Here is a 24,116-nt window from a genome sequence, read left to right on the forward strand (position 1 = left end):
TGTGAAAATTAATTAGTCATGAATTATGGATGAACAGATATTTAAAAGCACTGATTTGGTGATTGTTTTTTTGTTTTTTTATGAGACCTTGTTTTAAGTGTGTACACTGTTGCAAAAGAAATGCAAGTAATTCTCTGAACCAAATTCTCAATGGCTCAAACCACTTTATCAAATGAATCACTCTTTCTGCAAAACCTTAAACAAGAATCAACTACTCAAAGCTTCATACGAAGCACAAATCGCTTTAAAAACTTGAGCTTGTGTGGTGTATTTAACTTAATTTTATTAAAATACAATGAATAAACAATCTGTCAAGTTTACAAGTTAATTCTCCATGACAAGCACTAAAAGCGAATCCCTAATAACGTTACTACCCACTCTTCTTCCTTTGATTTTTGTAACATACACAAAGTCAAAGAGACATCTAGACACGATGATAAAGTGCTCCCTACACCTTGTGCTTGTTTAGATGGGTCTGCTATAAAAACACCACCGGCTCCGCGTTCACACTGGCACTTAGGGAATATATACAAGCGGCGACACGTCGAGCCTCTCGAGTGAGGAGAGACCCATCAGACGCGATACAGCCAGACGCAGCCAATCAAAGAGTGAGCTGCGTGAAGAAAGTGCTATCAGCTGTTCCTCAGCAGCATCCGTGAAGTCAGCCAGCTCAAGCGGATCAAGCTCCCCGGCCGTCTTAAGTTAACACACACAATATACTACACAAAGCACAGAAATCAAACATCTGGACGCTCGCGGGTGTCCCTTCATAGCTCTACTCTGTAGACTCGTGGCTAGTGCGGCGGCTTCACTTGAAGGCGGATGAGAGCGCGAGCGTGCAGACGTTAATGTCCTCGGTGTGCGAGGCCCTGTGGAGCGACGGCTCGGACGCGCTGCGGTTTATTTTGGGGAGCGAGTGCTGGAGCAGCTCGATCGAGGACAGGATCTAGAACAGACAGCAACATAAATCATGTCAATACAGTAAAACATTCTCATAATAAACACTGTTTATCAGTAAATCTACACATAATAAGTGGCCAAATTATTTGAGGTACACTGAAAAAAATTAAAAGAAATTGCTAATTAAATTTCACAAATAATTACAAAGAAATGGCAAGTAATGCATTGAGTTTAACATGAAATTGTACAGCTTACTCCAATAATCTTACAACTTCAAAATAATAATAATAATAATAATAATCATTTTTACACAGCAATAAGAAGGTGAATCTAACAAAACAAGAACACTACCACACCAGAATTATTCAAAAACTGAAAATAATATTAATAACTAAACAATTAAGTCTATTTAAGACTTGTATTGTATTTTGTATTTGACATTGAATTGTAAAATAATATATTATTTACATTTAAGATTTTAGATCAACAGACATTGACGTTTTGACACTGATTATTTCGTTCTGATAACTGACATGCAGAACATTTTTTTTTTATTATTTCTGCTTTTTGACACATTATTAATAACTAATTGAGCATTAGACTGCAAGATGCATTATCATTAACAAAATATTTACAGTTATTATTACCATAGGCCATTATATTCAAGATGATCCAAATGATCGCAGATGTATTTTTGGGGAAATACTACACATTTCACACTTGGGAATAAATGTTTGTTTTTTTAAAGTAAAAAATTGTAAATAAAAGTTGAAAAATTGTAATAAAAAATGTAAAAGTAAATTACCAAAAAATTAATAATATATTGTTCAAGAGTAAAGAGAATCATTTGTGGGAAAATGTTATGAAAAGGGTGACAATGACTTTCCAAAAACCTAATGAATGCGATTACAAGAGGCTTTGAGTTCAGCGATGCTCACCTGCGGAAACAGCGGCCGGTCGTCTTTGGACTTCTGGATGCAGTCGGCGACGAGTCTCTTCATGGCTTTGGGACAGCTCTTGTAGAGTTTACTGAGGTCAGGGGTCAGATAGCCTCTCCCCACCATAAAGATGATCTGCAGACAGCACCAGGGAACAACTTTTACTCTACTCCAAACTACAACAGGAACTAGATTTTGACATGTTACACACAGCGTGATTGGTGCTCGTCCGTGCAAAAGACACTGGGATGACATTCTGCTCTCTTTCAATGCAAGTCTCTTTTGTTTCCTGCACTGAATGTGATGTCTTAGAAAAGCAATAGCACGCCTCTACTACACAAATCATGCAGGACAGACTTCATGCTGGAATCACTTTGAGTGAGAATCCCTGAACAGTAAGAGCACTGCTGCCCTTAACAAACACTGCAGAACTATTTGTAAGATAACTGGAAAATAGTGGAAAACAATAATAACGGCCTTCGTTTCACCTCATCATTAAACAATGGGCTACACAAGCAGCGAGGGTGCTTTAAATGGACCTTTAGCCTTTGGGCTCCTAAATTTAGCAGCAGGGCTCCGGAGCGCTCAGGATCCCTGCCAAACACATTTCAGAGTCACGCTGCTGTGAGCACAAGCTCAACACACACCGAGCTTATCACGCACTGGGAGCCAATGCTGTACTGCAGGTTAAACACACTGTTTCACATGCCCAGGCCATATTTAAACTCACAATTAAAGGAGATAAAAAAAAATATATACTATTAGATTTTTAGTTTTAGGATCTACTTCACTACTCGAGGAAGAATGTTTCAGATGTACTTAAGTCACAATGTAACATTCTTAAAAATAGAATTAGTTTAGCAAAATTTTACAACTATTTCCATGTATACAGTAAAAAAAAAAAAATCTTCCTAAGCACATGATTTCTACATGTTTTCCATTTCAAAATTCCATACGTGTCCAGACTCGAATTCAGCAGATGTTCAGACCATATTTAACATAAATGGTTCATACAGCATTATTTCCAGATTTATATTTGTTGTATATGACAGTAATCTGTAATATAAAGTTATATATTTTAATTGATTTTCTTGCATACATACAGACTTGTGCGTGCACACAAGAAAGTTTTTCATGCCCTCGAGAAACAATTCACATGTGCACTGAAATATTTTGTGTGCTTACGCATTATTTTCTAGTTTTATATACTATAACCCCTTTCCTCTGTGCATCACTGTCATCTTACCACGAAGAAAACCAGAGCATGGATGCACATGAATTAAGAGAGATCTATTAGCTCAAAACATGGCTTTCCTTTGGTAGCACCTCTAATATAAAGGCCTTATGTCCAGTTCAACATCCTCTGTCGAGGCAGAGAAACATGACATGAAATGAACTGACAGCACAATACAGCTGTGTGCACTGTCCAAAGTCTGTATATTTGTGATTTATGCAGAGGTCCTTTTAGAGGCTCTGTAATACGGTGCTAAGAATATCCTGCATAATGAAAAAGTGCATTCATTCAGAATAACTGAACAGCTGCCATGAAAACACACTTCTTGCATGATACATCTATTTTCATTAAATTTATAATTTACTTCTATTATTGAAAAATAAACAAGGGGAAAAGTCTGGAAATGCATGTATTTTTCCATACTCTGCTTTCTTTTTTTTCCCCATACTTTTCCAGACCTGGAAATGACTAAAATCAACTTGCATACTTTTCCAAACTGCGTAGGAAGCCTGTAAGCAGGAATCTGAAAGTCAAACCCGTGTGCTCTTTCATGCACGGTGAACAGGTAGATTACTGTATCATGTCCATGATCTATAGAAGGAGAGTGTCACTGTACCTGATCTCTATTTCCAATCATAGAATAAGGCAGTTCTCCTGTCATCAGCTCGTACAGGACGACGCCGTACGAGTACACATCCGACTGAAAACTGTAAGGATTGTTGTCCTGCATCCGGATGACCTCAGGAGCCTAAAAACATCAGTATCAGTAAGAGATTCATAAAGTATTACATAAAACACTATTTCTTAAAATGTACTCAGGCCATCCCAGATGTAGATGAGTTTGTTTCTTCATCAGATCTGGAGAAATGCAGCATTGCATCAGTGTCTCATCAATGGATGTGAATGGGTGCCGTGAGAATAAGAGTCCAAACAGCTGATAAAATCATCACAATAATCCACAAGTAATCTACACCACTCCAGTCCATCAGTTAACATCTGGAGAAGACAAAAGCTGAAACAAATCCAGCATTAAGACGTTATAATCCATAATAACACTTCCTCCAGTGAAAAAGTGATCTGGTGTGAATCAGGAGAGAAATCAAGCACCGTTTACAAGCGTTAATATGGATTATGGACTCATATTTTGGTTATATTCATTTTTATCATCTGTTTGGACTCTCATTCTGACGGCATCCATTCACTTCAGAGCATCCATTGCTGAGACACTGATGCAATGCTACATTTCTAAAAATTTGATGAAGAAACAAACTCCTCTACAACTTGGATGGCCTGAGGGTGACATATTTTCACCAATCTTTGGCTGAACTCTTCATGTAACGCACCATCCACAGAATGGAGCCGGACGGCTGCTCCACTCGATGAGAGCCGCTCCACCGCGCCTTCACTGTGGCCAGACCAAAATCACCAATCTTCACCGTCAGCCCTTCATGCAGGAAGATATCTGAGCTTCCATTAAGGGAATTTATGACAGCTTGAGCACTATATTCATTTGTCGGGGTGAGCACCAAAATAAACCTTCTCTATAGACACCTTAATCGCCTACGTCACTGTGACGTCACCGCTCTAGCCAGAAAATGGAGGCAAAATAAGGAAGAAACTCATAGCATGCGCGCTAAAAGTTTGAGGTTTTGAACTTTAAAAGGGACATGTCGTCTTTTTGTGGTTTCATGGCTGCCAGAATATAAGGAACAGCACTATTTTGTTCAAAACTAAAGTTTCAGGAATGCCGGCCACTGACATTCCTGTCACAGAAATCAATTGAAGGACAGTTGTGTTGAATGCAATACGGCGTACAGCTAGACATAGACGATCAAACAATTTATACTAGGCTTTTTTCGTAATTTTGATTGCAGTGCAAACGTTGTAGAATTAGGTAAAATAATCTTATGCAAAGGTGTAAAGGTCACAGTGGTGTGTTGGTTTTATCTAGTTACAAATCAGCAAGTTTATGTTGATTGCAAGTATGGTGAAACTGTCACCAACCTTCAGCGCAACTAGCTTTCAGCTTAAATTTTAAACAAACTTCGGTAAGCTGATAGATGAGTGTGTCCAGGACGGCCTTTGAATCCAAGGTGCGGGTATCTTGAAATAATCCACATTGCTAATCATCAGTTGCACAGCCCAGCGATAGGTACATTAGACAATAAGCCTTGACAAAATTTCCCCAAATACCACCGTTAAAGCAATTCAACATATGTTGTCTAGGAAACGCGTGTTTTTCTATCCAAAACCTGGTGCAAATAGGGGTTTCCAATGACAACAAGATTACATCTTGAGATTACACCAGGTTAGCTAAATAAATTGTCAATTTGGCTACTGTAATGTTATCCACTGACAATTTTGGTCAGATAAACCAGTTTTGGTCCCAAAACTTTGAAAACTGAGTGATCAACTGAATTAATTGATAAATGTATGATAACTCCCACAGTTTTTTTATTATTTTTTTTGTCACGGTCCCGCAGAGTCAGTGACTTTACATATTCGGACAGTTCCAGAACCCTCTTCTGCAATATCCATGTTTAATAAATCCCTCCTAAAACGTGCTAGTTAACGCTTGTCAACATTGCGTCCGCGCCTCTTTTTGCCTCCAGCTAAGCCCCGCCCACCCAGAGACATTGCAATGTTTACAAACTTTTAAGGGCTCTATAGAGGCTGCTGGAGCAGCAATGCCTCGCCACTTCAATCAACGCAATACAGAAATAAAAGGAAGTAAAATTCAGAAGTTGTTCGTAAAAGATACTATTTGACTTCATGTCTCGATGGATGATGTTCTTTGCATGTAGGTAACTAGAACACAAAAGACATGAAGAGTTATTAGAAAACATTTTAAGGTTATATTTGGCATTATCATCATAATGGTAGAGAAAACTGTCAGGTGTTAACTGACAAAACCACCTCTGAGTTTACATATAAACACCCACCTATGCTGTACTATTTTAAAACCTGGTCCCATTTCTATAAATAGCTGATGGTATCATGCTCTCAAAATGCAAATCTGCCACTGAAAATATACGATGCTGTCAAACACTGACGGCATGCTGCGCTCTGCGCTCTTAATTGTGTTACACTACAAATACTGCAGGTCTAAAACATTCAAGAGAAGCTTCCTTCACACACAAAGCTGCTTCATATCTTTGTGGAAAACTATATATGTATTATATTTTTCCCCCCAGTATTCTTTGATGGATACAAAGTTCAAAACATATATAAAAACTTGATATTTAAAATAACAGCATTTATTTGAAAAGGTCTTTGTAAAGGTCAAATTTGATTAATTTAATGGGCCCCTTGCTGGATATTATTAATTTATTTCTTAAAAAAAAAAAAAACTTTTGAATGGTAGTATGTATTTTCAATGCAATATGGTGTTTTAACTGGTTTTCATTTTACGTCAAGTGGCAACCCAACACAGTATCAAAGCGGTTTAAAAACAATTAATATTTTGCATTTTCGTTTACTTCGTGCGCTTCTGTTCATGGCTTTCGAGGAAGATGTCACGTCAGACGGCTCGTCTGTGTTGGCATCCAAGTTCACTATCTTCTATCAATTTACAATTTACACCAATATACTGCTGAATTCATCAGATGCACAGCCTCTGACATCTACAACAAAAGAGCTTGGGTATGAAAGTTTTGAAAGTTGATAAGCCTGTTAATTTTCCTATACCAACCATACAAGAGCATTTGGTTAGCTTCATGTTATAATTTGCATTTAGCAAATAACAGCATTTAGGGTTGCAAGCCTCTGGGTTGAGGAACGCTGGTTTAGATCACGGGCAGCCAACCCTGCTGCAACTAGGGGTGTGCGATAATGACAAAAAATTATATCTTGATATTTTCTGTAAGTTTGTCTATAATGATAATCAGATGATATTTTGCTGAGTGTGTTATTGTGCTGGTATTTTGGCAGGTTTAGGACTGCTGTGGACATCTGAATCACAAAACTTCTGATATTCTTCATATTCAAATCGATTTTGACCTTTTGTGGGCATTTTTACCTTCATAAGGCCAATTTGTTTTCTAAACTAATTAAATGTATGCATCATCTTTTGTGTCAAATTCTTAATTTTAATCAAATTCAAATCGTAAGAGACTACAGGGCTGTTACCAGTCAGATGAAATCAGTATCAACACAATCTGTGTTTGCAGTGCAGAGGAACAGAATCTGCATCTGAAGTGGTGTTTAGATGCTTTCACACACACTGTTTAAATAATAAAAATAATTTGGGGGAAATCTACTTTAAATATAAAAACAACAAAACACTGAATACTAATATTAGAAGTGATTTTGGGAAAAAAGGGGAAAATCTACTTTAAATATAAAGCTAAAATCACTGTAAGAGTGAGTTATTGAGTCATTCATTCAACTGATTCGTTCAAACGGCTGATTGATTCAGTAACGAAACACTGTCGTGTTGCTCAGAGACCCAAAACAGTTCTTCTGTGGCTTTGTTTGAAACTATTTTTGTTGACGAAATAGAGCAAAAACAGGAACTGTTGTGTCTAAAATGCAAGTCACTTAATATTAACTTCTTATTTATTGAACTGTTCATCAAATTGCATTTGCAATTGTGATATTTGGAGAAAAAAAACTCTACTCTTTGTGTGACATTAACTATATCAAATGATATAAATAACGTTTTTGCGCCTAGAATTTTGGTGGAATTCTAAATATTTTAATATTTTATAATATTTTAATAAGCTAAATCTTGCAGTGAAAGCTTGAACTCTAAATGTGAATCTAAATCTCATAGTGTATGTCTGCACTCTCTGGGTGTGTTTTTGTGATGGCAAATCGCATATCGTTTAAACAACAATTACGATATCATTGCATACCCCTATCTGCAACAAAACCGTGATCAGCTGGTTCAGCTGTGTTTGATCAGGACTGAACTCTACAGCACAGGAGCTCTCAGGATCGGCATAAAACTACGGTCAGTGAGAACTGCAGTCCGTTTCCCTGCATGCTCTCTGAAACACTCACTCCATGCCCTGAGCCGTCTGTCTGGCAATGTCGATCAGTTGAAACATCTGGAAGTTGGTCTCCTGCACGTGCAGATGTTTGTAGAGGCTGCTTCCTTCACACCACTGCGTCACAATGGCCATGTTTGTCTTGGTCATATATCCCATAAACAAAACGATATTGACATGCCTGGTCTTCCTGTAACAATGACAGAAACCACTTCAGCTGCTTGGCCAGGGGAGGCTGACTGCATGTTGACAGTGTTTAACAGATGCTAGCACTACATGACAAGGTTACAATGCAAATGTTTCTCTCAAACTCGCTTTTTTTGTGGGTATAATGTAATAATTTCACTACAAGTAATTTCAGTTTTCCCTTCTGTGGTTTACCTGAGAACAGCTACTTCATTGCGAAAGGCCTGCAACTGCTCTGGTGTGGGATTCATGACCTTTAAAATCTTCACAGCAACATCACCTGAAAATTCATGAAATACAATAACTTAAACTTACTAAAGCATGCAGGATTTCTGTTCGTCTAAAGCCGTCTACTCAGCCTCAACCATAATAATAACAACAAAAATCTCGGCCATGAATTTAGAATTTATTCCCACTTTTTATTAAGTTTCACCATTTTAGCTATATTGTGTCAATGTTGTAATAATTAATTACAACAATTAGTGCGCCCAGTGAAGAACGCAGGCAAATGTGTTGCCCGAAGTGGGATTTAAATTACTGACTAGAGCTGCATGATTATAACAAAAATCATAATTGTCGATTGTTCCCTTGAAATTGTAATTGCGATTATTAATTACGATTACCACAATTTACATTGAATGATGTTCATACCATTGTTTGATGCAACTGCTTGCCATATTTTTATATGAAAATAAACAAGCTGAAAACACTCTAACTGAAAAAGTGCTTTTCTATAGTATTAAGCCTCAAAAGTCAACTATACATCAGATTTTTTTTTCTTTAAATTATAAAAAAGTAAAAATATGAACGGTATTATAATGTTATACTAAAACTAAAATTTAAATAATGGGAAAAACCCTTAAGATAACACGTAGAAAGAAAAAACACATCTTAAGCACACCGAACAACAGAAGTGCACTTTGAACGATTACGTAACTGTGGCATGCATAATTGTAATCACGATTATAAATTCAATAAATTGTGCAGCCCTAATACTGACGATTTTTTTAAGGCTGTTCAGAGTCGATTCTTTCTTTTGAAAGACAATAACTTTATTTATCATGCACTTTCGGCTTTACACACTGTACACACTGAAAGGCAATATTCAAAATGGCATAATAGGGGCACTTTAATAATTAGTGACTTTTTTTATTTTGGAACTTGGTCACAAAGATCAGATTATTCATTAAAAAACAGCTCCATAGAGTAAATACATAACACTCAGACACTCAAAGACATCATTTTCACTGGATGTGTTCGATGCCACTGTGAAATAGTCATTATAGACCACCACACATAAATTAAAGGTGAGAAAGAGCCCTTACCGTGCCACTTCCCTTTGTAAACTGTGCCAAAAGACCCTGAGCCGATCCTGGAGAGCAGAACCACCTCATTGGCCTCGATCTCCCAATAGTAGCTGGAATCTCTCTTCTCTCGAGGACGCTAGTGACCAATAAACAAACCACGCGGACATTAGCTAACGCTGACGGAAATGTCATGTAACGTTTAATAATGATCACCGTGTTTCCTTCTCCTCAGAGTGAAACTGTTTAAACTAGAGTAGCAAGAAACTGATCCAAACTGTATGCAGATCTTTTTTAATAGTCTGATTTGTCGTACTACATTGGCGCTTACGATGCGTTTTTCCTGAGTGTTAGTCGAAGGCGCTTTCTCCCTGTGAGCTGGAGCCGGGGTTTTGGACCACTCCGTCGGGCTCTGGTTTTGAGGGCTTCCTGTGAATGAATCCGACACAAAAAAAACGTGATATATAAGAAGACATTTCAGCCTTAGCTTTGCTATGAAATCTGAGGAAAAGTTCAGAAAATCCCCTTACCGGATTCATCTCGCCCTAAGGCTTCCTATGAATAAAGAGGGAAGTACTATTTTAACATATGGAAGTTCTGAGAGTGGATGAAAGAACTGAATTTAGGACAGAACAGCGAGCGCTGGGGTATTACCTGATAAGCAGCTTCATCGACCGGCTGGGTGGTGCTCACCATGTGGACGTTGGGGGTGGACGTGGACAGCACTTTATGACTGAGAGAAACACCCGGGGACGGCATGGGGGCGATGTAGTTTAAAGCATTTGGCGTTGAGTATCTGTGATAGGGACTAGAGAAGTGTTTGTATGTCAGTGAACCTCATCATGTAGGAGTCTCAAGGGCTTCGGATGCGTTTAGACCCAAGTCTATCTGTGTAAAGTCACTTCTTTCATAGCATAGCATCTTTATAACATAAAACTCTGCCGTATATACAGTACAGGTCAAAAGTTTGGAAACATTACTATTTTTAATGTTTTTGAAAGAAGTTTCTTCTGCTCATCAAGCCTGCATTTATTTGATCAAAAATACAGAAAAGAAAATGTAATATTGTGATATATTATTACAATTTAAAATAATTGTTTTTAAATTTATTATACTTTAAATTATCATTTATTTCTGTGATGCAAAGCTGAATTTTTAGGATCATTATCACATGATCCTTTAGAAATCATTCTAATATGATCATTCATTATCAAAGTTGGAAACAGTTCTGCTGCTTAATATTTTTTTCAGAACATGTGACACTTTTTAGGATACTTTGATGAATAAAAAAAAAAAAAAAAAAAAAAAGCTATGTTTTTAAAATATAAATATTTTGTAATAACAACATACACTAAAGAAAATAAATTATTGGTCAGTAATTTTTTTTCTTTCTTTTTTTAAAATAAAATCAATACTTTTATTCAGCAAGGATGTGTTAAATTGATAAAAAGTGATAGTAAAGAAAATATATTATTAGAATATTATTATTAGAATTTTCTTTTTTTTTTGAATAAATGCAGTTCTTTTTACCCTTTTATTCATCAAATATATTAGACAGCAGAACTGTTTCCAACACTCATAATAAATCAGAATATTAGAATGATTTCTAAATGATCATGTGATAGACTGGATGTTACATGTGACACTGAAGGCTGGAGTAATGATGCTGAAAATTCAGCTTTGCATCACAGGAATAATTTTTTTTTTTTTTAAAGTATATTCAAATAGAAAACTATTATTTTAAGTTGTAATAATATTTCTCAATATTACTGTTTTTCTGTATTTTTGATCAAATAAATGCAGGCTTGATGAGCAGAAGAGACTTCTTTCAAAAACATTAAAAACAGTAATGTTTCCAAACTTTTGACCTGTACTGTATATATTACAGGATTGACTAAATATTATAGAGTGCTGCAGGGATGGTGTATTCTTGTAGGCCAAAACCCAGAAACGAGATGCATTTTAGCACTTCCAGTTACATCGTCCTGAATCAATGGGTTTATGTTGAGCAACATAAACTTTTTTTGGTTCCAGAGCAATGGAAAAAAACATTCATCAACAACACACCAATCCCAAGCACAATACCACATCTCATTTCAAATTAAACAAACCAAATAAAATCACAACAAAAACAAAAAAAAAACAGGAAAAAATTGCAAAACTGGGTGCAAGTTTACACAGACAAGGCCAGCAAGTGATTTTATCACATTAGTCTCGTGCCAGCAACGTCTTGTAATGTGTAGTGGATATAATTCTAAAACAGTGCACATTTTAATGGTTGTTGGCCTAGTGTACTTCCACTGGAAGTGTGTTATTGTTAAACTGATTTTCTGTGATGATCAATCGCAGTTTCTCTAGATGGATCATTCTTATATATCTTGATTGAGTTGTGTTCCTCCACCTGGACAGAACTTTCTAAGGCCAATCATTTCAGCACTAAATGGGAAAATATGACTGTTATTTTTAACTTACAAATATTAATAGTGAAATATTTTAACCGCATCCAACACTTTGAGATTAATGTGGCTGTTTATTATATAAAGCTGACAAAACTGTGTAAAGAAAAATGTTTTCCAGCAGACGATCGATTGAAATGCTTTAACACGAGGAACTACGAGCGTAATCCCTAAATACAAGGAAGAAGAAAAACGAGGTGACGACGTCTCGACATGCTTTGATTTTCAGAGGACTTGTCAAGTCAGTTCACTGCAAATGAGGTAAATATAGAAACAGGCTATATTTACCTGAAGGAGAATTTAGAGTTGTGCATGCGACGGGATGAGAGGGGAGGGAGCGAGGGAGTCCCGTTCTCTCCGGGAGTGGGGAACAGCCTGGAAAAGGACACGGCCACTCAATGAACTTACATTAAATTACAAATATTACAAATTCTCTCCCAGCTGTACAATGTCTAATTTTAGATGGACTAATGAGTGGTATAATCTTAGAAAACATTTTAGTTTTTTTAATGAAGGAGGGCTTTGTGATGAATTCCTGCAGTATGGAGTGACCAGCACGAGCTGCAGAAGAATGGACCTTTGTACCGTGCATTACCTGATTTTCATTGATAGACATCTACAAAGCTCACAGTATGAGGGCCTCTATGCAAAACTCTTTCTGTGCATCAAGAGACTTCCCCTGAACTACATCTACATGTCTATCTTCCTTTCATTAGAGGGAAAAAAGCCTATTCACCATAAAAAAAGCTATGAAATGCCACATTACACAAAAGCAGCACTTTAAGCATGGTTACATTTATAATAGAACATGCATAAACATAAATTTCTATGACATCTCACTAGAAAAACATAGTTGATATAGTACTGCTGTAACTTTTTCTTTTTTAACTTCCTTTTCTAGGTCCGGAAATCACAGTTTTTAACATTGAAATGCTGATATTTACACGACACGATGGCTCAATTTAAACACCCTGTGAAGACATGAAGCGTGACAAAGCAGGAGTTAGTTCTTGTGTATGGTTTGGTAAACACTCACAGGAGCTGCCGGATGTTGCTCCAGTCCACACACATCGTGGGCACTTTGGTGCTGCAGTGCTCGTGAAACTTGTAGCCGCACGTCTGACATCTGAAGCCGTGCAAAAGAAACTTCTGACATATGTCACAAAAGGCCAACTTCAAAAAGGTTTTTCGTACCTGTCAAGGGGATGGTCATTAGAGAAGTTGTAAAGACAACAATGGCTCAATTTAAACTCATTATGGGAACTCACAAAATTGTGTGTAGTCAGGGGTACGTGATCTAAGACTTCAACCAGCAACTCCTCTCCAACCAGTGAGGTAGAATCAGTGCTCCAATCCATGCGCAACTTTTTACTGAACAAAAAGAATGATGTGATTCCATCAAATTGACTTGCAGAGCCAAGATTAAACCAACTGGAGCTTGATTATTTCAGATATTAAACACACAATAAGAGTTTTCATAAGTATTCATGCCCCTTTAAGTCATATTTAGATATCAGATTTGCTCTGGTCACTGCAATGTTCTTACAGTCCCTCGGGGATCTGTACTCAGAGTTGGCCACTCCAGGACAACAATGTTGATTTCAAGCCATTACTTGAGGTTTTCCTCCAGGATATCCCAGTAAATCCCAAATGAATCAGAATCAGATCTTGCGAGCTTGTAAAACGGTCTTAACCAAAATCTAGCATTATCAGTTACAATGCATTTTTTCATTCGTAATTATTTTACATTGTTTTGTAAAACCACATTTTCACATGAAAGACTCTTTCTGATAATCACTGGCAAAAATGCCAAATTAATTTGGGTTCAGCAACACATAGCAACTTTTTATGGGAACTGCATGTTGCAAACGTGCAAACAGTGAGGATAAGGTGATAAACTTTGTTGTCAATTATATCACAGTGCTCAGTCAATTCAGACTGCAAGCTCACAACTTACAATGAATGTTCTCGATGCAGCTTGAAAACAGCACAGCATTCTGGCTGAAGTCCACGGACTTTCAGAGCTTTGATGAGGCAGTTGCGTAGCGTCATACCTGGTCGCACATTCACCTATTACAACACAAGTTCAACATTTTATCACTTAAGAAACTGAAGTGAAAGCTGTGAACAAGCATGTTAAGGTTGTGTAGATGAGGACATGATTATGAAAGGAACAATCCAGGCTGCATTTTTGCCGTTATATTGACAAACACTATGTGAATTTGTGATAAACTGCTTATTCATCATGGCGCTTACAGTGTAAAGGAGCCATTTACAGGACAATGTTTTCAGTCAAAAACGGGAAAGTTTTTATGGGTTTTGCCTGTTCGTTTACACAACAACGCCGTTTTGGGAACTCAAAACGCACATTTTTGAAAATATTGGGTTTCAAAGTGCAAGTTTTTGAAAACGGCACCATTATAATTTCGGTGTAAACAACCAAAACGGAAATCTTTGAAAACGGTGATGTCATGCACGTGTGAGTACATGTTAGGTATGTAGACATGCGCAGTATGTTTCGATTTTAAAGGCAAGCGTGAACAAACATACACAGCAATGGCGGAGTACATGGTACTGTTGTTGCTGCTCAAGAGTTTGCTAACGCTTCTTCAGCAAAGTGTGGATTTACTTCACCAATATTACAACCAACAGCGGAGACGCATAAAATACAACATATAATCGTCACTTCCCTTCAGGTACTGTTTACTAACAAGGTGACAGTGCCAACTACTGGCCTGGTGTACATAATACAGCGTTTTGGGCGTTTTTGCCGAAATCTGTAAATGCGAATCATTTTGAAAATGTTGTCGTGTATACGTGAAACTTTTTAAAAACGTAAGGGAAAAACTTCTCTGTTTTTGACTACATCGTTGTCTTGTAAACGTAGCCTAAGTCTGCATCAGGATATGCTCATCGTATTGTGTCAAACATTCACTGAAAGTGTTCGAGGATAACAAGGATTATTTATTGTTACCACAGTCCGCTGTTTGTTGGGCAGGTAGACGCGGATTGTGCTGCTAGTTTTCGAGTCTGGGATTCTCCCGTCATCTGATAATCTCCGGTACGAGAAGTTCTTGAGAATGGTGGGAGACATGCAGGATTCTTCAAATACCGACTCTTTGCATCCGAACCCATGACTCATGCTCTTCAAGGCCCCTTGAATATGCTCCATCACAGCGGGCAGCAGCAGACTTCAATAATCTGGCATGAGAACAAAACAAATAGAAATGACGCGACCTCACAAACAATACTGATCTGAAATCAGGGGCGTGGCCAAAACAATGGACCTGAAAGGAATAGTTCACACAAAAATTAACATTTGCTTAAAATGTACTCACTCTCAGGCCATCCAACATGTAGATGAGTTTGTTTCTTCATGGGAACAGAATCACCAATGTATGCTCTGCAGTGAATGGGTGCCGTCAGAATGAGAGTCCAAACAGCTGATAAAAACATCACAAGTAATCCACAGCACTCCAGTCCATAATTTAACATCTGGAGAAGACAAAAGCTGAAACAAATCCAGCATTAAGACGCTTTTAACTAAAACATGAGTCCATAATAAAGCTTCCTCCAGTGAAAAAGTGCATCTCCTGTTGTCTCTCAAATCAAAATCCAGCAACATATTTGATTAGAGCTGTTTAAACACTGCTTGATCTGTGCAGATTTCTCTCCTGATTCACACTTTTTCACTGGAGGAAGTATAATTATGGATTATGGACTCATATTTGAGTCTTAATGCTGGATTTGTGTCAGCTTTTGTCTTCTCCAGATGTTAACTGATGAACTGGAGTGGTGTGGATTATTGTGATGTTTTTATCAGCTGTTTGGACTCTCATTCTGACGGCACCCATTCACTGCAGAGCATCTTTTGCTGATGCAATGCTACATTTCTCCAAATCTGATGAAGAAACAAACTCATCTACATCTGGGATGGTCTGAGAGAGAGAGTAAAACAAATCTTTAACAGACAAGGCATGAATTATAATATATGGTTAAAAACACCATTTCCTATATCCATTACTCTCATATAGCACCGGCAACTCTGAAGTGGGTATTGTATTTGTGATGTGACTACGTGACTCGCAGCAATAACCCTCCAAAACAGCACAGCGTACAGTTTATAAACAAGGTCACCCGCAAGTCAAGACTGAATCTAATATCATGTAATGCAGTCTTTCTATTACAGCTCGCAACATGTGAGTGAAGCTCCTGATAATAAGTCAAGGACAAATAACACCGACAGGGTCCTCCGAACAGAATTAAACAAGCCACATTCAAGTAGTCTTCAGATGATAGCGATAAAATGATAATGATTAGTATTTCTCACAGCACACTTCTGCTTTCTGCTGTATCAAAGACAGAAGCTCAGGCTTTCTGCAAAATAATTATTGTGTGGAAATGAGTAGAAACATTTGTATTTATTAAACATTAACATCCAACCAGGATGGTTATGAATCTAAAGCCATTCACTCATAAGTCATGATAATAACACCCAATTTTGAGCTTGATAACAATGACGATAAAACGAATACCTTAAAAGAGAAAGCCAACTGTCTGAAAATGCTAAGGACAGATGATCGACAGGAGCCTCTCAAGCACATGTGATGTATAAATCACCAGGCCAAGACTATTTCCACCGCTTCTCAGGACAAAACACATGCATAAAACGCCCAACACCACATCTGAAGAAGAGGACACATTGTTGTTGTCGCAAGAAACATTAGTCAGCACGATTCTGAGAGCAGAAATGCAGATGGTGACAGATATCCTGTCAGCAACCGTGTCTGAAAAGAAGCCATTACGACTTACAATAGCACGAAAGCCCGATCTTTTTGGATTACGGTTATTCTGTGTTTCCTAACCGTTCTGTGTATGAAGAACTGGCAGTGTTTCATGTGCCGTCACGATCAGATGGTTTGTCCAAACTGCGGCCAGCTCACAATACCAGTCACGCAAGTCACACGGCATTCACGGCCAATTTTTGCATGAGCCACAGCGATATCCACCTGTTCTCGCTCGGAAAGTAACTGTGTAACTATGTTGGGTTTAACTGCTCTGGCCTGCTGATCCTTTTTAGGTCTTCATTGTTCTGACATCAGAAACCTGTCGAGCAGGTCTGAGCAGCTATCAGAGACAGACACTGCTGATCTGACCGGGTGTGAGAAACACAAATTAGTCCGTAGTAAAACATTCTGTTGCATGCTGAACAACTTCCCTGATGTTTCTCTCTGCATCACACATACAGCGAACCGTGCCATCTCAATGTGAGGTTTACACTCTAAGCTCGAAGCGTGCATATTATAATGAGATATAAATGTATTGCGTTCAACAATATATTAAGTGTGAAAGTAAACTAAATACCAATTAAACAAAGCTTTCAACATATTCAATATTCATTTTATGATCTCTGTTTCAATTAATATTCTTGAAATACAGCTTTCTGCATTGGGGATAAAAGTCAAATAATGACTGTTATTATAATACGACTACTAAAAAATTATGAAATCCAAAGAACAGCTATGAAATGCAATATTCTTGCTTTGACTAAAAGGTCTCTAAAACCATATTCAGAACACTTCTTTAGGCGCCGAAGAGAGGTTTATAAATAATATTGCGTCAGAAAGCAGCACAGTTAAAGCCATTTAGAGGAGTGCTGATAGCCTAATGTCTGCTCTGCTTGCACTCAAACTGAACCACAATAACATCAGTTTGCCTGGCTTCAGACTTCTCTGCAACGCAGCCGTGCACATTCAGTACTTGTACATTAAATGCAGAACAGTACAGACAGGTTTATGATAACTGGGTTATGTTAATGAATCAGCAGACCGAGGAAACAAATCAAGATACCAAAGACATTAGCCTGTGTGTTTTAAAAAAGGCATTCAAGGCAGGTCTTGAACATCCGGGTGATCCTATAAACAAACATTAAACATCTTTAACACGCTTCTAAAACAGAAATAACTTGATCAAACGGAAAAGACCGTGCATTTGAGGGAAAACTAGAGAACAATGAAGAGGGTTGTTAATATTTCACCCATGACACTTATAGGCTACTTCATTTGTTTCAATACACTGCTAATATCAGTTAAATTATAAAACACTCCTGGCATTATTTACCGACACAAGAAAGGATATTTCCCTAACGCTGAGACACTAATGTTTGAGTTTTAAGCAAAGTTTGATAAGTTTAAACAGCTACTCGCTGGATCCGAATGCTGACTAACTACACGACTACAGAAAGAAAGGGGAAGATTAGCTGGTCCTGATAGATTCGACCGTGTTTACTAACACATTCTCTAGTAGCGTTACACTTCACACAAACAAACAATAACAGCCGCGAATGATGTTACAACGTAACAGCGAACATCTGTAACGTTACTGCGCCTCGAATCCTTCCGATCCGATCAGCGTCGAGACGCGAATAAAGCCTGCGACAGATCAAGAGAGCAGATCTTTACTCACCAGAGAAAGTTGTTGAATTGTTGATCCGCCATGATTTTCATCACTGCAGCGACGCGACGAACTGCGTCGAACTGCATCGCTGGTTTTTGTCAAACGCTTCAAGCAGTCGCGTGATATGGCAAGCTTCCTTACCATTTAATAGCCCAGGTTTCGACTCGTCTAAACTCCAGGAGCAGATGACTTGTGTGTCGTTTGATTAGTCGGCTAAAAATATGATTTGAAGATGTGTACAATGCAAGTTTGACTAGTCACAGCACACATCGTTGCAATTTTTTTTTTGTCGTTGTTGTTTTTTTAGTTGTGTTGGGTACAAAGTTATTGGAAGCCCGTTTCCACCACTAAATAAAAAATAAAACTTTGTAATTGCTACTTTTCATCTCACAATTCTGACTTTTTTTTCTCAGAATTGCGAGTTTATATCTCCCTATTCTGACTTTATAACTCGCGATTGAAAGTTTATATCTCGCAATTCTGACTTTATAACTTGCAATTGTGAGAAAAAGTCAGAATTGTGAGATATGAACTCGTAATTGTGAGGAAAAAAAAAGAAAGTCAGAATTGTGGGATATGAACTTGCAATTGTGAGAAAAAAAACTTCACAATTGCGACTTTATAGCTCACAATTTTTACTTTATTTCTCAGAATTGCGAGATATAAACTTGCAATTCAGAGGGGAAAAAAAGTCAGAATTGCAAGTTTATATCTCCCAATTCTGACTTTATAACTCAAGATTGCGAGTTTATATCCCGCAATTCTGACTTTATAACTCGCAATTCTGAGAAATACAGTCAAAATTGTGAGATATAAAGTCACAATTCTGAGTTTTTTTTCTCGTAATTGCAAGTTTATATCCCATAATTCTGACTTTCTTTTTTTCTCACAATTGCGAGTTCATATCTCACAATTCTGACTTTATAACTCGCAAATGCAAATTTATATCATGCAGTTCTAAGAAATAAAGTCAAAATTGTGAAATAAAAAGTCACAATTACTTTGTTTTATTTTTTTTATTCAGTGGCAGAAACAGGCTTCCATACAAAGTAGAGTAGTAAACAGTGTTGGGAAGGTTACTTTGGAAATGTAATATGTTACAGATTATACTTTAATAAAGTAATGCAATTGATTACATTTGATTGCTTTTCTAAATTTCTAATGTTTTTCAACTGTTAATCATTTTCTAACATTTAAACCAGGCAGGCTTAACCTTACAGTAGTATTCAACTGATTACTGTCAGACTTTTGAAATCCTTCATAACTTGAATTAAGATTCAAGTGAAATTTCATTTTAAAGCACAGCGACCACAAAATCAGAACTTTGAGAGAATTTTCAGGTTAAATACAGATTTAATATCACAACAAGAAATATTTTAGTAGCTATAATACTGTTTCTCAAATCTTTGCATAACTATGACAGGAAACATAAGAAAAATCTTAAATCTTAAAAAAATACAGCATATACATAAACCCGAAAAGGAAATAAACAGTTATTGAAATAAGCATGTGTCCTATTTTGTGTCCTAAATTCCTGAAACATTGATGTCTCATATTTTAGAGCAGTCACTGAAAGAAATCAATTAAATCTGTATGTGGGTGTGAAAATAATCGTTAACATTTTCATAAGTAACTGTAATTTAACTACACATTTTCTTCTCAGTAACTGTAACTGATTACAATTACATTTATTTTGTAATTAAATTACATAATTCTGTTACAGTATCTAGTTACTCCCCAACACTGCTAGTAAATGATATTAATGTAAATGGATACTCCACCAAAAATGGAAAATTTCTTATCATTTACTCCCCCTCATGTTGTCCCAGATGTATGAATTTCTTCTAGGAAAAAAAATTATCTCCCTGTGAGTCAATATAATGCAAGTGGATGGGACCATCAGTCAGGCAAACACCAAGCAAAACCAACACAGCGCTAATCCATACAACACCAGTCTTCTGAAGCAAAACCATCAGTGTGTGTAAGAAAAACTCACATATTTTAAAGTATAAGCCATTGCTTTAGACCAGCTGTCAAATGAAGCTTCCTGAGTTCACATTTGATGTAAACAAAAGTGCATTGTGTAACCCGTTAAAGAAGTGATGCAGAAGCACATGACAGGTCTCACAAGGTGCTGATGTTTATGCAATGGTTTGTTTAAAAAGTTTAAAATGTTAGTATTTTTCTCTCACACGTATCGTTTCAGAAGACATTGATTAATCAACTGGGGTCGTATGGATTACTGTCCTGTTTATTTCGCTTTTTTGAAGGGTCAGTTTTGAGGATCCCATTCACTTGCATTATAAGGACTCACAGAAACTGATTATTTTTCTGAAAATCTTAGTTTGTGTTCCACAGAAGAATAAAATGCATAGACATCTTCGACAGCATGAAGGTATGCATGACTAAATGATGAGACAACTGCATTTTTTCAGTGAAAGTGAAATAATAACATGGGGCCCAATTAGTTACACTCCTATAAATATGTAGTATATTTCCACTCGTACAGTATGTTTTTAAATTCCCCTTAGTGATCAGGAACACTTAAGTGGTTAGTCATGACTTCCTGTTTCACTGGGGTATGAATATGAAGTGACACGCACACCAGAGTCCTCTGCTAGTGCTTAGAGGCTCACAGTTTGTTGGCAGAAATGCACAAGCACTGGTGCAATCTGCTGAACCCCCCCCCCCCACCCCAGTAGGGTCTCAAATGGCACCCTATACACCCTTGAGCTTACAACGCTTGAGTTTACACTGTTGTGATGTAAAGTCACTTTGACAGTTAAGTGGAAGTCTGCTGAAGTGTGCATCGAGAGAGGATAGTAGCTGCAAAGGGAGTGTGAAAATGAGAAAAAAATGCAAATGACAAATGTGGCACCCATTTGGACCAAATAGACACATGCACATGGTGGCCATTGTAAGTCTGCAAGACCCATTTGGGACATGGCCAGTAGCATCTTGAGGTCTCCAAAACTATACAACCAGAGGACATAACCACAACTTGTGTGGAGCAGGCTGCAATAAAGAACCACTTACTGTCATCAAACAACAAACTCATGCATCTCTAATTTGCTCAATGTTACTCGAACTTTAAATGGCATGCAAATTGTATGGATAGATGAGACCAAAGCAGAGTTTCAGAAGCAAACACCAGAGTTTAATAGTGCTTGCTTAATGTGCTGTTCAGAATTGTATGTTGTCACCTATACTTTTATTTGTACATATTTGTGCTGCTATTTGCTGTTAATATTGTTTGTATTATACATATATATTCAACCTGATACATTGAATAATAGAAAGGACATTTTTTCTGTGATAACAGTGCCATCACTTGGCCATAGCAGCACATTACCTCATGATTTGTATGAACGCATACTTTGTAGGTACTGTGAAAAACAATTGCTAAACTGCAGGTAATCGCAAATAAAACGTTTTACAGAATATAACCTCCACTAAGATCTTAGTGCAACACTATATTACACATAAAATCATAACTGTTCAGTTTTGACCTAGGCTGCTATTAGAATATGCACGATGACCAGTACAAATTCAGTTTTAGGTGTTTTTTTTGGTCCAAGATTACATTTAAAACAAGATAATAAACAAAGGCTATTTCCACAGCAATCAATGTACCACCACTCTCACCATCTTAGCTTAAGTTTTCAGATAATTAATAATTGAGAGAGAGAGAGAGAGAGAGAGAGAGAGAGAAGCCAAGAATGGTGTTCCATACTCAGAATTTCTGCTCTGCTTTTAACCCTTCCAAGTGCACACACAGTAGTGAGTAGTGAACACACACCCAGGGTGGCGCCTGCTGGGGGTTCGGTTCTTGCTCAGAGGCCTCACCTCAGACATAGTTTGAGGGTGGAAGAGGGTGCTTTACATTCACTCCCCCCACCTAAAATCCCTGCCCGTACCGAGACTCGAACCCACAATACAGTTACTCACCTGAATCAAGAAGGGCTGGAGAAATCCATCCATGTCAGATTATCTTCTCATTTCCAACCATAGTTCCATCAAATGCTCTGTTTGACTCTTTCTCTTCACCCCCATCCTCAATTCATTCACAGCAGGGAAAAGCCTAACAACTTGGGCCTTTTCTCCTATAAAACAAATCCAGCGAAATGCCACTTCTGCTCACAAATGGGCCCGGTGTGCTATCGAGCTGCGGCTCGGTGTCAAATGGAGGCTCTCTGTGTATAAATCCCAGAGCATCTCAAATGCACTCTGCTCTCACAGAGATGGAGGCGGGGAGAACGGAGAGCAGGACCTTAAGGTACTCCCTCGAGCTTGCATCATCAGACAATAGCGCCAGGCTATAGACAAAACAAAGCCGCGCCAGGATTTCATGCACTCACGGCAGAGACTGGGCTAAATGTCTGTATGTTTGATCATTTATATCAGAGTCACAAGCATGAGTTCTTTATCGATTTAATAAAAGCTATTCCTATCGATTTTATTTTTTTTCCTCATTATTCTTTTATCATTCATTTTTTAAATATGTTGACAAGCATGGAGAGAGCACATACAGGGCTGTAAAGCTCCAGATATACAAACCACCTTAACGGTAAGAGATGAGCACAGCTCTGAGTGTATTGATTCTGAGAGAGACATGCTGGAGAGTCTGCTCCATCAGTAAGTCGACTCTGCTATAAAAGCCTGCAGGACAGCAGTGCATCCATCCCCCCTCTCTCTCTCTCTCACACACACACACACACACACACACACACACACACACACACACACACACACACACACACACACACACACACACACACACTCTCTCATCTCCTGACAGGTGCATTCCTATAAAATGCATACATGATGAGTTGTAAAGAGATGTGCAAATGGAATAAATCTGTGTTGGTCAGCTAGAGGAGCACAGGCATGGATGAAAATCCATATGTATTATTTATACCAAAAACCATTCATGAGCTGCTGGATGCACTGGCATGAATAATTTATGTGGGTGTATTGTAGGAGTTTGCCATTAGTATCTGTCTGTCTGTCTGTCTACACAGAGCTGGGCAGATTACTTACAGATTATAGTCTGTTACCTGATTACCTGATGAAAACTGCATTAGTAACATAATCTAGGTTACTCATTTCAGTTAAAGTATTCTGAGTACTTTTTAGAATACAACTCTTTAGATTTTTAAACTTAACATTAAATGTACCATATTGACATAAAAAAAGAAACCAAAAAGAAGAACAGAAAAAGTAAATATTTCGTGTCAAAGGGGTTTGGCTGACAAAAACGCTTGGAAACCCTGCATTATATGAACAAACATTATAAGCATGAAAACAGTGATGGCATTCAGGTTTAGACATTTTTGTCCAGACCTCCAGTATCAACAGTTACTGAAGCTCGCCGGATATGATGATGACATAGTGTTTCATAATGTTAGATATACATCACCAGTGTTTGGTGACTTGCATAATCATGTGTTTCGTACATGGTCTAATTGCTTCAGAGGTTCTTTTTTCACCAAAATGCAGTGGCATTGTTTGCATATTTATTTGCAGGACATTTACATGAGCATTATTGTGAATATAGTCATAGCTAAAGGTTATTATGACACACAGGAGGATTTTTTGAAAGGAAAATTTAAAAGAAAAAAATAGAAAAGAAGAAGAATTATGGAGAATCA

The 24,116-nt window shown here is 37.5% G+C and overlaps 1 protein-coding gene across 5 annotated transcripts; it reads right to left on the reverse strand.

Annotated features, from left to right (window-relative positions):
- Window positions 1-263: 263 nt before the first annotated feature.
- On the reverse strand, window positions 264-22,643 carry raf1b (Raf-1 proto-oncogene, serine/threonine kinase b). Of its 5 annotated transcripts, none has more exons than XM_042765858.1 (17): window positions 22,414-22,643; window positions 14,984-15,210; window positions 13,967-14,079; window positions 13,278-13,380; window positions 13,046-13,203; window positions 12,298-12,384; window positions 10,208-10,361; window positions 10,084-10,108; window positions 9,885-9,982; window positions 9,575-9,692; window positions 8,445-8,529; window positions 8,077-8,253; window positions 5,834-5,880; window positions 4,416-4,534; window positions 3,689-3,820; window positions 1,839-1,973; window positions 264-946 (listed from the first exon to the last, which is right to left on the reverse strand). In XM_042765858.1, the coding sequence occupies exons 2-17, from the start codon at window positions 15,179-15,181 to the stop codon at window positions 809-811; spliced, it is 1,887 nt and encodes a 628-aa protein (XP_042621792.1). In that variant the 5' UTR covers window positions 15,182-15,210; window positions 22,414-22,643; the 3' UTR covers window positions 264-808. The 5 variants fall into 5 exon arrangements, with proteins under 5 accessions (XP_042621792.1, XP_042621791.1, XP_042621793.1 ...); XM_042765857.1 differs by lacking the exon at window positions 22,414-22,643 and adding an exon at window positions 18,475-18,752; XM_042765859.1 differs by lacking the exon at window positions 22,414-22,643 and adding an exon at window positions 16,822-17,403.
- Window positions 22,644-24,116: the final 1,473 nt, after the last annotated feature.

Source organism: Cyprinus carpio, chromosome A11, assembly GCF_018340385.1.
Source record: "Cyprinus carpio isolate SPL01 chromosome A11, ASM1834038v1, whole genome shotgun sequence".
Taxonomy (NCBI): domain Eukaryota; kingdom Metazoa; phylum Chordata; class Actinopteri; order Cypriniformes; family Cyprinidae; genus Cyprinus; species Cyprinus carpio.